This window comes from Mustela lutreola, chromosome 13 (genome assembly GCF_030435805.1).
Source record: "Mustela lutreola isolate mMusLut2 chromosome 13, mMusLut2.pri, whole genome shotgun sequence".
In the NCBI taxonomy this organism is placed as follows: domain Eukaryota; kingdom Metazoa; phylum Chordata; class Mammalia; order Carnivora; family Mustelidae; genus Mustela; species Mustela lutreola.
This window is the reverse complement of record NC_081302.1, coordinates 30,603,543-30,618,220: the sequence shown is the minus strand read 5'-3', so window position 1 is coordinate 30,618,220 and position 14,678 is coordinate 30,603,543. Positions and strand designations below refer to the sequence as shown.

Genomic DNA, 14,678 nt, shown 5'->3' with positions numbered 1-14,678 from the left:
TTAAATGAGAGAGTGAGAGAGAGAGAGCACACAGGTAGAGGGAGCAGCAGACTCCCCACCAAGCAGAGGACCCAATATGGAGCTTGATCCCTGGACCCCTGAGATCATGACATTAAGTTGAAGACGCTTAACTGACTGAGCCACCCAGGTGCCATGGTGTGCTACCATTTTCCATTAAAAGAAAAAGAAGACTACATCTATATCCGTCTATCTATTTTTCAAAAAGGAAACAAAGAAACACCAGGATACTCAGTGTAGTAAGTGAGAACCAGAGAAGGGAAAAGGAAGGGCCTCATAATTCTGAGCATATTATTTTGTAAAACTTTATTTCTGGTGTCATGTTAACTATTTTACACATTTAAAAAATAAAATTAGGGGCACCTAGGTGCCTCAGGGGGTCAAAGCCTCTGCCTTCCGCTCGGGTCATGATCCCAGGGTCATGGGATGGAGCCGGAGCCGGGCTCTCTGCTCAGCAGGGAGCCTGCTTCCTCCTCTCCCTCTGCCTGCCTCTCTGTCTACTTGTGATCTCTATCAAAATAAAAAAAAAAATAAAGTTGAATCAAGTAGGATGGGGGAAAACCACAAAAATTAAGCACAAAAACCCAAATAGGGCTATCCTTACAGCAAAGTGATCATAAAGCAACCTGCGCATATAGATGAAAAGAACTATTCCAACTTCTGAATATAGTATTTCGTTATATAATGTCACTGGGATATATTCTAAAGACAAAACATTTTGAAAGGAAATTGCTTAGGAAATTGTTTTTTACAGTGACATCTAAATGGGATAGACATAAAGAAAAGACCCCTACGATGTTGACTGGAATTAAAAAGGAATGCTCAAAAACTGAAAAAAAAAAAACATAGGAAAAGGACAAAGAATCCAGCTTGAATGAACTTTCACCTGCCAAATCAACTAAAATTTGAGCGTCAAAATGAATAATGACAGCAAAGGATTGTAACATTAAACAAAAAGAAAATTCTTAAACCTGTATTGATATAAACACGTAACATAATGGATGAATGTTTAAAAGTGGAGGGGATGGGAAAACTGTCTTTTAAAATTGAACACCAAATGAAAGGAATAAGAGAATTAGAAAGCTACCATTTTGAAACTTCCTATAGGAACAAGTGATTTGGGTTAAGAATCACCAATAGGTGCTAAAAGCCCTGGGTGAAATTTGTTAGGAAATGATATTTTTTATATAGTCTCTAGCTGTCTACCCATGAACATTTTCTTCCTTTCTTTTTTTTCCCAAAGATTTTATTTATTATTTGACAGTGAGAAAGAGAGAGAGAGAGCGCGCACAAGCAGGGGGAGCGGCAGAGGGAGAAACAGGCTCCCCGCTGAACACGTGGGGTTCCTGGAATCATGACCTGAGCCAAAGGCAGCTGCTTAACTGAGCCACCCAGGTGCCCCTACCCACAACCATTTTCTTTCAAAGGGAAAAAAGATGCTTTTTTGGTGGAGAAACTTGCCAGATACCCTCTTAATCAAGTGGTAAGTACTTCCTGATGGGATGCACTGAAAAGAATACAGCATCACTTATGAAGTGTTGCTGCCCCAAACACTCAACCTGAGTTTAATCATTAAAAAACAATCAATCAAGTCCAAATAAAAGGAAATTTATAAAACCACTGATTGTATTATTCATAAATGCCAATGTCCTGAAAGACAAGGAAACCCTGAGGTACTGTTTCAGATCAAAGGAGACAGAAAAGACCTCACAAACAAATGCAGTGGATGGGTTCCGCTGGAACCCAGATTTGGATTTAGAAAAATGTGTAATGCTGTTGTTGGGGCAACTGGCAAAAATGTTTATCTTATAATATGATCTACTACTACTATTAATTATGATAATATAGCATCAATGTTAAATTCCCTAAATTTGATTGATGTATTGTTGCTATACAGGAAAATCACTGTTCTTAGGAACAAGGTGATGGGTAATGATGTTTGCAACTTACTCTTAAATGGTTCAGCAGTAGTAAATCCATATAAATAAATACAACAAATGTGGCAAATATTAACTGATGAAGCTGGGTGAAGGGCATATGGGTGATCATTGTACAAATCACTTTTTCCTACAGGTATGAAATTTTTTTTTTAAGATTTTATTTATTTAGTTGACAGAGATCACAAGTAGGCAGAGAGGCTGGCAGAGAGAAAGGGGAAGCAGGCAGGCTCCCTCCCTGCTGAGCAGAAAGCCTGATGCTGGGCTTGATCCCAGAACCCTGGGATTTTAAGAGTGGGTTAGCATAAGAATGGCCAGCCTGAAGGCCAGGAAGCCATTTTACTGAGCGTGCCTAACTGGTCGACACTGTGTACGTGACTTGAGATAAGAGGAACTAGCTAAAACCTGAAAAAACAACTTAATCATATACCACCATAGGCGGTGGCGCCACAGGGACCAGATGTTAATGAAAAGCAAATAGTTAACTTGCAGAGATCACAATCCTGCAAGACAGGAGTCTCCCTTGGTAATATCCCAATTTCCAGAGACAATGGCTCAGTTCCTTGAGGCCTGGTGTCCCCCTCCCCACTATAAAACTGAAGGAGGCTGAGGCAGAAGGAAATGTAAATAAAGTTAAATTTCTTCTAAACCTAAATCTCACGTAACCGCCAGGGTGGCGAAAAGTTAAACAAAGTTAAATCGTCAAAGTGTGGCTGTAGCTATGAAAAAGTGCCTTGAAAAATGCTATATAAACCCTTGGCTCTGAGAACTCGGGGTCCTTATTGAAACCGACTGTGCCCAGCAGATACTCAGTACCCTAACAGGATCATGACCTGAGCTGAAGGCAGAAGCTTTAACCCACTGAGCCACCCAGGCGCCCCAAATTTTGGCTTTTAAATACTTATAACCATTAAAAGGAACCAGGGCATTTTGTAAAAATGGCTAGTTTTAGATCTAAAGCAAGAGATATAAAAGAGGAGCCTAGAATACCTTATACCAGAGAGGAAGGATGCTATGAATGACCACAGGGGGTATGTCTAAAGGATTCAGAAGGCAAGATGAAGAGGCTCCTATTTAACAGAGACATATGATCCAGTTTCTTAAATAAAATGTAAGGAAACAAAGAGTTGGAGGAGAACCTGTAGATAACAAGAGACTTAAGAGACATAATAAACAATAACAATGTATGGATCTTATCTAGATTCTAATTCAAGCAATTAAAAAAAATTAAACTCTTATTTGGATCCTAATTCAAATAATTAAAAATGTGCACATGATTACATGAAGGAATGAGCTTTTTTGGTGTAATAATAATATAGTTACTTTTTACAGGTCCTTATATTTAGAAATGTATAATGAAACATCCACAAATGTGCTTTAAAATAATCTAGAAAGGGACAAAATGGGTGGGGAATAAATTAAACAGGTCTGGCCAAGAGTTGGGTATGGGGATGGGGTAAATGGGTGGTGGGAATTAAGGAGTGCACTTGTGAGCACCGGGTGATGTATGGAAGTGAATCACTATATTGTACACCTGAAACTAATGTCACAATGTATGTTAACAACTGGAATTTAAATTAAAACTTTAAAAAAAAGACTTGGTAACTACTGAATCTGGGATGACTGGTGTGACTGTACTGGTTTGTCATTTTATATATTTACCGTAGTCTACATAAAATGCTGAATATTTTACAAGTAAATACAACGTATTATTAAACTGATGAAGTAGATGAATCCTCTTTTTCCTCCTTAATTTACATGACATAACTTAAAAAGCAAGGAAGGAGGACTCTGGATACTCTACAATAATATTGTATTTATAAATATTCTATATGGTTTTTGTTTGACATTATCTGTATTAGAGCCCCTCAAATCCTATCTTGGATATGCAAATTTTCAGAGCTCAGGTTGTGGTATAAATATTATCAGGTCCAAAAAAATGATTTTAAATTTTGATATTTATATCCACTACTATTACAATACATAATATGTTTAACATTATATACTGCATTATACTTATAAAGACATATTAGCACAATTCTCATAAATACCCGGAAACTACATGCTTTCAACAAAAATTCTGTCTTTAAACCCCTTTGTGTATCTGACAGCGCCTAACCACCTGCTGATTTCTATATTTAAATGCAAAAAAATTATACTTTTAAACAGAAAGTATCTAAACAAAGTATACTTGAATACAGCATTATAAAACATCAAACCAAATTTTACGTTTAAACTCCACCTAGGAACCGGCACCTACCTTGTAGTGCATCACACACGCCGGCTTATAGGGGTGCTCACTCTCTATGACAGCGTAGTGATTAGAGGTTGTACAAGCAGAGAGGCCTTGCTCAGGCTGGTTTCCTGTGGTGCTATCTGTCGACTGATTGGGATTGAATGCAGGGGGTGCATACTTCTGATTCAAAATGGCAACTGAGGGAAGTAATTGTTGGACAAGACCAAAGACTTCTACAGCCACCTAGTATAAAAAAAAAGATTAAAAGAGATAATAAAGGTAAAAATTGCTTTAAAATTATTAATTACTGTAATTGTTGGCTACCCTTAATTACCAAGAACATTACTGAGAATTCTTCTAGCTAAGTTTTTATTCAAGGAAATCTGTTCTATGGAAAAAAGATTTACCTTAGATGTTTTAGATATTACATGAAAATAACCTCGTCTATACTTTTAAACACTTTGCCTTTTTATAATCTGCTGTAAACTGGGTTTTACTCAATATTTAATTATGCCTAAGAATCAATAGTTTATGATTACCTTCATGTCTTGACTATTGCACAGTTGTAGAAGACTCCTATCCTTCTACATTGTTATTCTTATCCAAAACGAAAGACTTGGCATCAATTTCATAAATTAGGAAAATGTATGTTAACTTAAGCTCTCCTTACATATCATAATTCTAAATTATATTTCTCATTCCCAAATTCATCAAATGTAAAGCCAGTAAATAAGCACAGTAATCCGGTAAATAAAACGAAGAACAGTGAGATTTAACTGATAATGTCTACCATTTAACTTATCTACCTTTGTGTGTTACTTGTAACCCAGGTACCTCAAAGATGAAAGTGTTTATTAAGGATAGATACAAAGTCTAAAAAAAGAGATATTTCAAAAAAATATTCAAAATTACAGAATTAAATTACACACCTTGGGAATAGCAGCAGCTACTGGTCCTATGTAGGCTATAATAAGGGGAAGCAGCATGGAAAACAGACTGGAAGAGCTAAGCAGTTCTGGAATGTCATCAGCTAAAAAAGGTATTAAAACTATAGTTAGAAGGTAATTTCATTGTAATGTATATACGCTGTACTAAATCTATATTTTATTCTTTTGAGCAAAATAAAATTATAGTTGACATTGATTGAATGCTTATAAAGGACGTGGCCCTCTTCTAAGGGTTTTATACACATAGCCGTATCAATTAATCCTCACAATAAGATACTTTTATAATTTCCGCTTTTTACAAGGGGAAATCAAGGCACACAATGTTAAGTAACTTACCCAAAATCATATACCTGTAAAATGATAAAGCCAGGATTAAAACCTAGAGTAACAGCCATGATTTTAAACCACTATAGCTGATACCACACATGGTTACATGTGTGACATTACACCAATTACTTAACTGGTATGTGCCTCAGTTATTCCTCTGTACAAAAGAATAATAACAGTACTTCCCTCACTGGATGTTATGAAAACTGAGTTAATATATGTAAAATGCTTAGAACAATGCCTGCACATATTAAACACTACAAAAATGCTTACCTTTATTAAGCTATATTGTCTTCTATTTTACCAGAGAAAGCACTTTGTCACTTATTTAAAAATAATAGTTCCTTAGCCCAACCCAAACCTCTAATTTGGACAGGCCAAATATTCTTTATTTTAAGAAAGTTTCCCAGGTGATTCACTAGGTGATTCCCAGGTGTGCACTAGGCTCAGGAACAAATGGTCTAGATAACAGTAAGACTGGGTGGGTAGCAATGAATCCTTTTGTAAACGAGCTCTGCTGCCAGTGCGGAGGATGGACAAGGAGTGGGAGAAAGGTGGCAGTGAGATTGCTGGGATGCTATCCATCCATGAGGAAAAGGACACAGGCCTGCACCACGGTAGCTTGAACTACAGAACAGACAGGGGAATACCAACTGGAGAGTTGCCAGTGGAAGAACTCCCAGAACTCAAATCAGATAAGTGAGTTTAGGTTACCCAGATCGTTGGATGAATGGTGATACCATTACTGGAAATAGGATACATAGGAAGAAAAACCTGCCTAAAAGAGAAAACAAAATGCTTCTCTACTCCTAAAGGAAGGATAAAGCAAACACTCAGCTTACTGATGAGTTTTTCTCTTACTAGGTTAACTAAGAAAGTAACAGGTATCAGCTAACTGCTTTTGAACACCCTAAAAAATCCTGCATATGGAGAGTACAACTGATACAAAATGAATGTATATACATGTACAGATCCACCATGAATAAAATACTCTGGGATTCTATAAGATGGTTCTTCTTAACCCTGTGTGTAAGTTAGAGAATTAAGAATTTAAAATATGACTATTAAGCAAATAAAAGTCTTACCATCCACAGCAAGAGCTCTGTGCAAGAGGTCTTTTGCAGCTCGAACAACAGTGCTTACCACAGAGAGAGCTCTGCTACAGTTTTTATCTTCTTCATTGGCTTTACTTAGAAGCTGGGATTGTAAATCTCCATCAAATTCACTCCTGTAACAAGAGTAACATATGAAATTTTACAGGGTAGGTAAAACATGATCTAACTCTAGTTATCATATTTACATCAGAGTTCCTCACTTATTTTAAGACACTACCAAGGAGAGTCTATCTTAGGAACCGATACTTTAAAAAGGCCTGAATTATGTTTAAAAAAAAAAAAAAAAAAGCTGAGGGAAAAGTATTCAGGCAAAAGGAACAGTAAGATAAAGGTTCAGACAAGAACAAAATGAGCAAGTTTAAGGAACAGAGTGACAAGTGTGCCTGGAATGAAAGGAGAATGGAGGGTGACAGATGTCAGTTCATGTGAGCTTTCTATGCTTTCTCTGTGAGACCGTACATTTCATGCTGGGATGGAAAGCTGAGCAAGGGCAGCACTTGCCCTGATGCACATTTCTGTAAGATCCTTCTGGCTGCACTGTGCAGAACTGACTGCAGCAAGACCACAGCAAAAGGAGGGAGACTGGGTTAGAAGTTGTGATAGTTGTTAGCCAGGGAGCACTAGTGATGGTTTGGATCAAACTGTTAATAATGGGGATTAGAAAAAGTCAGATTTGAAACATTTTACTTTAATTAATTAATTAGTTAATTAGAGGGAGACAGAGAAGAGTGTGTGCGTGTGCATGGCAGGAGGGAGAAGGGCAGAGGGTGACGGAGAGAATCTTAAGCAGGCTTCATGCTGGGTGTGGAGCCTGATGTGGGGATTGATTGGACAATCCTGAGATTATGACCTGAGCTGAAATCAAGAGTTGGGCCCTTACCCAACTGAGCCATCCAGGTATCCCTAAATTTAATTAATTTTAAATTTAAAGCTAAGGGTTGGTAAAGCTGGTGGGAAACATAAATATCTAAAACACTGTATTTGTGTAAGAAATAAAGTCTAGATAGCAGATGCTTCTAAGGGGCTCCCCAGCTTTTTGGAATATATAACTTCTGCGCATGATATGACTTTTTAATGTATGGTTTGAGAAAGAGAATACTATTTGTTATAGTGCTATGTAACAAAAAGTTTTTCACAAGTTGGTAGAAGGACTAGAAAACTTGTATCTCAGCAGCAACCTGCCACCAGGAAGCTATTTAACACCTACCGTTTCTATTTTATTTCACACACAGAAAGGCAGGAGAAAATTCTACATCCAGGCAGTGTTCCCAGATTGTTTATGAAGGAAAGAGAGAAAGCAGCAAATCTCTGAAAGTGATACACAACCCTGGTGATCTGAGGCTAAGTCAGACGGAGGGTAGCTACGGTGAATGATACTTACTATGTATGACTCCAGCTAACTCACTAAAAGAAAAACTGAGATGTGGTGACAAATGTATATTTAGAAGTGTTTTTTGTTTTTTGTTTTTTTTTTTTTAAAACCCCAAATTGTTATCCTTCTTTTTACATACTGGTTACATAAGGAATGGTTAAAGAGTACCTAGAGTACATCATTATGTACTCTAGGGCTTTAAGAAGTAGATTTACAGATATCAAAATACACTGCAGACAGGATAACAGGATCAAGGCAACACTAGTACTTGGATAGAGTTGATTTGATCATTAATTTTTGGTATTTTTAAAAAGAAATGAATAAATTCCACTTAAATTTGAAACTGTAGATACAAACTATAAAAGTGACAATAGAGGGGCTACCTGGGTGGCTCAGTGGGTTAAGCCTCTGCCTTCAGCTCAGGTCATGATCTCAGGGTCCTGGGATGAAGTCCTGTATCGGGCTCTCTGCTAGGCAGGGAGCCTGCTTCCTCCTTTCTCTCTCTCTCTCTCTCTCTCTCTGTTTGCCTCTCTGCCTACTTGTAATCTCACTCTGTCAAATAAATAAAAGCTTTTTTAAAAAAAAAAGTGACAATAGAGGAGCGCCTGGGTGGCTCAGTGGATTAAGCCTCTGCCTTCAACTCAGGTCATGATTTCAGGGTCCTGGGATAGAGCCCCGTATTGGACTCTCTGCTCAGCAGGGAGCCTGCTTCCCCGCTTCTCTCTCCCAGTCTGTCTGCCTACTTGAGATATCTGTCTGTCAAATAGATAAATAAAATCTTAAAAAAAAAGAAAAAGTAATAATAGCACACATGTCCAAGACACAAAATATTTCAAGGATATTAAAGAAATAATGGCAACTACATTTTAAAGCACTCACCTTTACAATAAAGACTGAATTTACACATTAAAATGAGACCTTTTTATATGAATTAGCACAAGTATGTGCAAGGCAGTTACACAGCATAATTATAACTATGAATTTAGCATTTTTTACCTTGGTAATAAACTGTATGTGTCCTATCACTTAAAAATAGTCCCTTTACTTCTACACACACACTCACCTATAGTAGAGTATCTGTGGAATCTGTCCTCTGGTTTGGTTTGTGCCATTACTACTCAAGCTGCATGTGCTGAATGTGAATGTCACGCCATCAGGGCACTGAACGGTGGTCATTCCTCCATCTCCGTTGGCTGTACGGCTTCCGTAGTTCCTCAAGCGCACAGCATATTTAACATTTTCCTTCACAATCAAGATATAAAGCATGTTTATAATGTACAGAGGATATAAAAAAACTGGGCAAATAAAATGAATTTGTCATTTATAGATGATTTGGTTAAACACATTTGAATGAATCAAACTGGAAGATAAGCAACACTTCCTGATGTTTACTATTTAAAGGAAAGTATACTAATTATTTCAAATGCTTTAATCAAATTATACCTTAAAATGACTTCATGAGGTAAGTACCATTACTATGCCTATTTTACTGATGAGGAATCTGAGGCACAGAGAAGTTAAGTAACTCACCCAAAGTCACACAGCTAATACGTGATGGAATTAGTATTTCAATATAGGTAGTTCCTGCTCTTAACCATAATGTAAAGCATATTAACCATAACAAAAGATTTAAAATACATTATCTATTTTTTTGATGGATTTAACTTTTGAAATAATTTCAAATGTGGGAAAAAATAGTGGTGAGTCTACTATATTTTTTTAAGAGACACTCAAAGATGGAAAGAGTTAGGTGGACAGAAATGGGAAAAAATATTCGTAAGCAAAAGTTGTCCTAAATAAGATGCACTATGCGTAGAAAACACGAGATACAGACATGTATGTCTGTATGATCTACGATATAAACCTCATAGTGAAGATTTTTTGATTTTTTAGTACCTAAACTCTTTTTGATAATGTCTCTGATGAACTTATCTTATCCCAAATTCTGCTCTATAATAAAAATAACAATATAACTACTAGAACTCATACAGCAATTCAGTAATGTGGCAGGATACAAAGTCAATGTACAGAAATCAGTGGCTTTCTTACGCACTAACAATGAAAATACAGAAAGGGAAATTAGAGAAATGGTTGCATTTACTATAGCACCAAGAACCATAAGATACCTGGGAATAAACCTAACCAAAGAGGTAAAGGATCTGTACTTGAGGAACTACAGAACACTCATGAAAGATATTGAAGACACAAAAAGATGGAAGACCATTCCATGCTCTTGGGTCAGAAGAATAAACATTGCTAAAATGTCTATACTGCCTAGAGCAATCTATACTTTTAATGCCATTCTGGTCAAAATTCCACCGGTATTTTTCAAAGAGCTGGAGGAAATAATCCAGAAATTTGCATGGAATCAGAAGAGACCCCGAATTGCTAAGGAAATGTTGAAAAACAAAAATAAAACTGGCGGCATCATGTTACCTGATTTCAAGCTTTACTGCAAAGCTGTGATCACCAAGACAGCATGGTACTGGCATAAAAACAGACACCTAGACCAGTGTAACAGAGTAGAGAGCCCAGATATGGACCCTCAACTCTATGGTCAAATAATCTTCGACAAAGCAGGAAAAAATGTACAGTGGAAAAAAGACAGTCTCTTCAATAAATGGTGCTGGGAAAATTGGACAGCTATATGTAGAAGAATGAAACTCGACCATTCTCTTACACTGTACACAATGATAAACTTGAAATGGATAAAAGACCTCAATGTGAGCCAGGAATCCATCAGAATCCTAGAGGAGAACAAAGGCAGTAGCCTCTTTGATATCAGCGACAGCAACTTCTTTCAAGATATGTCTCCAAAGGCCAAGGAAATGAAAGCGAAAATGAACTTTTGGGACTTCATCAAGACAAAAGCTTCTGCACAGCAAAGGAAGCAGTCAACAAAACAAAAAGGCAACCCACGGAATGGGAGAAGATATTTATATTTGCAAATGACAGTACAGACAAAAGGTTGATATCCAGGATCTATAAAAAACTTCTCAAACTCAACACATACAAAACAAATAATCATATCAAAAAATGGGCAGAAGATATGAACAGACACTTCTCCAATGAAGACATACAAATGGCTATCAGACACATGACAAAATTTTATCATCACTACCCATCAGGGAGATTCAAATTAAAACTACATTGAGATACCACCTTACACTTGTTAGAATGGCCAAAATTAGCAAGACAGGAAATAATGTGTTTTGGAGAGGATGTGGAGAAAGGGGAACCCTCTTACACTGTTGGTGGGAAAGCATGTTGGTGCAGCCACTTTGGAGAACAGTGTGGAGAGTCCTCAAGAAATTAAAAACAGAGCTTCCCTATGACCCTGCCATTGTACTACTGGGTATTTACCCCAAAGATACAGATGCAGTGAAAAGAAGGGCCATCTGTACCCCAATGTTTATAGCAGCAATGGCCACGGTCGCCAAACTGTGGAAAGAACCAAGATGCCCTTCAACGGACGAATGGATAAGGAAGATGTGGTCCATATACACTATGGAGTATTATGCCTCCATCAGAAAGGATGAATACCCAACTTTTGTAGCAACATGGACTGGACGGGACTGGAAGAGATTATGCTGAGTGAAATAAGTCAAGCAGAGAGAGTCAATTATCATATGGTTTCACTTATTTGCGGAGCATAACAAATAGCATGGAGGACATGGGAAGATGGAGAGGAGAAGGGAGTTGAGGGAAACTGAAAGGGGAGGTGAACCATGAGAGACTATGGACTCTGAAAAACAACCTGAGGGTTTTGAAGGGGCAGGCGGTGGGAGGTTGGGGGAGCCAGGTGGTGGGTATTAAGGAGGGCACGTATTGCATGGAGCACTGGGTGTGGTGCAAAAACAATGAATACTGTTACGCTGAAAAGAAATTAAAAAAAAACAATATACAGTTGAATTCGGAATCACTCCATTCATAATTAAAGTTAAGTACAATTTCTGTTTTGCTAATTCGTTATTTACTGCTAGACAACAAAGTTACATGCATAAACAACTTATATAGAGTAATAGTAATTTAAATTACTATTAACTAATAGTTTATTAAGCCCACTTTTTAAAAAGATTTTATTTATTTGATAGAGAAAGTACGAGAGAGCAAGAGAACACAAGCAGAGGGAGAAGGGGAGGGAGAAGCAGGCTCCCCACTGAGCAGGAAGCCCAATGTGGGGCTCGATCCCAGCACCCTGGGATCATGACCTGAGCCGAAGGCAGAAGCTTAACCAACTGAGCCACCAGGTGCCCCAAGTCCACTTTTTTTTTTTTTTTTTTAAGATTTTTATTTATTTATTTGACAGAGAGAACACAAGTAGGCAGAGAGACAGGCATAGAGAGAGGGGGAAGCAGGCTCCCCACCGGGCAGAGAGCCTGATGTGGGAATCGATCCCACAACCCTGAGATTATGACCTGAGCTGAAGGCAGAGGCTTAACCCACTGAGCCACCCAGGCATCCCCCAAGCTCACCTTTTAAAAAAGTGAGTTTTGTCACAATGAGAAGGAAAGACAGGAACTCATATTTACTGAGCTTCTCTGCTGTGCTAGGCATGGAGACAAGTACTTTATTCCATTATTTAATTTTACCTAAACAACACTACAGTATAGGTACTATCCTTCCCAATCTACAGATAAGTCCCACAGTAGCTAAATAATGAATGAAGTTCAATGTCTTAGAGCTACTATGTGGAAGAGCAGGCATCTGAAGCTACTTCTATCTAACTCTAAAACCTAACAATACTTTCTACTAAACCAGATTTTTAAGACACTTTTTGCAAAAATAGAATATAAGACAGTACAATATCAGGAGTATAGTAGTGACTCAATAACATTTAAAGCACCACTTAAAGGAATACTTCTCATTACTACATAAGTAAGCTACATAATAATACCTCTTATTTACAAAAGAAACATAATGAAATTACCTTTAAAGGAACAACTTTGTCAAGTCTGATTTCAGCTATATCACTGGGTGAATCATCTGTTGTATAGGTTCCTTTGACTAATTCTAGAGATGTCCATCTATGAGAATGAGTCGAATCTCCTGCATGTTCACTCTAATTAAAACAAAACAAAACCCATCATATTCTTAATTTTGTTTGTTTTAAGCAGTTTATTTTCTTGCATATAAAATTATCCATCAGCATATCCTCATACATACTGAAGAAAAAATTTTTGGTATGCTAAACTATTCACTTTTATCTGATTTCCTAAGGACACTAGAACCTAAATCATATCAATGGGCTTTCCTCATCTGATGTCTTAAAGTGATTCCCACTTCTTCATTAGAAGAGTGCAACTCTAACTATAGAACTTAACGAATTAGGGAAATAAACTAATTGTTACAAAGAACCAAGATATGGATAGATTTCCATTTATTATTAAATGATTTACATGGTAACTTTCTGTCCCATTTTAATAAAACTTAGTGAAAACTCAGGTTTTTAAAGTAATTTAGAGAATATAGTAAGATAGACCTTAATCAATCAGTTAGTGTCTTTACTAAGAATCATCCATTAGCACTCTATGACAAAACTGCTTTAATCACTGATACAGGTAATAGCATTGATCTATCGTTCTCATTTCTTAAAAAACTACAATAGCAAAAAAAAATTACACAAAAGTTGTAATCAGGGGCTTAGCTATGTAATTTCTAGTCTTTTCATTTAACATCTCCCCTGGAAGTGTAAAAAATATGAGGCAGAAGTGATCCAGAATGGCACACAAAGCAATCATGCAGGATCACTTTCTTTCAATTTCTTTCACATCTGCCAGGATGATTATGATTAATCAGCTAACCCCTCCAAGATCTGGGCAGCCTTACTATGATAATGGTAACCCACACAGCAAGATGAATACTGTAAGAGTCATACTTACGTCATCAACCAATACCTCTAATTCATATTCATGAATTCCACCTCCTCCATAGACAGAAAAACCAACCACAACTATTCCAGGTTTGTCTACTGAAAAACAGATTGCATCAGGGGACCCATTCCCAGTGTTCCAACTTCTTCCTTGACTTGTTTTTGTGAATCGATTAGCACTGGCTTTAACGGAGTGGAGAGAATTAAGTCCATCAACCTAGGAACAAAAGCAAAAGCAATTATACGTCAGCAGTCTATACCTGAGCGTTAATAACATGCCTTTAACAAAACCCCCAACTTTCTAAGAAGTTCAAAAAGATAACCTACATTTAACAAGTGGCTGTAAGCCTTCCTAAATATACATTCTATAGAGATTACCCAGCAATAAAACCAGATTTTAAATTTATAAATCATTATCACTTGACAGTATTTTCTTCCTTAGTCATAGGAGACTATACATTTCACTTAATTTATAGTATCAGAACTATAAACCTGTAAGTAATTATGGTCATAACATATGAACGAATTATATCACTCACTTTGAAAAGAGATACCAAAATTTCACCAACATTCTATGGACCAAACGTTTTCAAACCATGAGACATCGGGCTCTAGGGATTCAGCAGAGATGGGTAGTCAACAAAGAAGTGGATTTAAGTTTCCTTTGTCAATCAGGCTATCCTATCCCTCCTCTTATCTGGGAGTTCTGAAGACTTTTATTAGCAAAAAATGTTCTATGTCTTAAGTTTGAATACCACTAAAATATATTATGATAACTTGGCTTTCAATATTTGAATATATATATACAAACAAGTACAGCCTCACTAATTACAGACTCATTAGAGAAGATCAGT

The 14,678-nt window shown here is 37.0% G+C and overlaps 1 protein-coding gene across 13 annotated transcripts in view; it reads right to left on the bottom strand.

Annotated features, from left to right (window-relative positions):
* The window catches only part of MYCBP2 (MYC binding protein 2), a 294,107-nt gene that overhangs the window by 131,217 nt on the left and 148,212 nt on the right, over positions 1-14,678 (bottom strand). For all 13 annotated transcript variants that reach the window (XM_059144685.1, XM_059144682.1, XM_059144683.1 and 10 more), the window contains 6 exons: positions 13,835-14,041; positions 12,883-13,014; positions 9,016-9,194; positions 6,551-6,693; positions 5,121-5,221; positions 4,216-4,434 (listed from right to left, as the gene is read on the bottom strand). In XM_059144685.1, the coding sequence (XP_059000668.1) occupies positions 4,216-4,434; positions 5,121-5,221; positions 6,551-6,693; positions 9,016-9,194; positions 12,883-13,014; positions 13,835-14,041 (981 nt within the window). The remainder of the gene's footprint in view (positions 1-4,215; positions 4,435-5,120; positions 5,222-6,550; positions 6,694-9,015; positions 9,195-12,882; positions 13,015-13,834; positions 14,042-14,678) is intronic.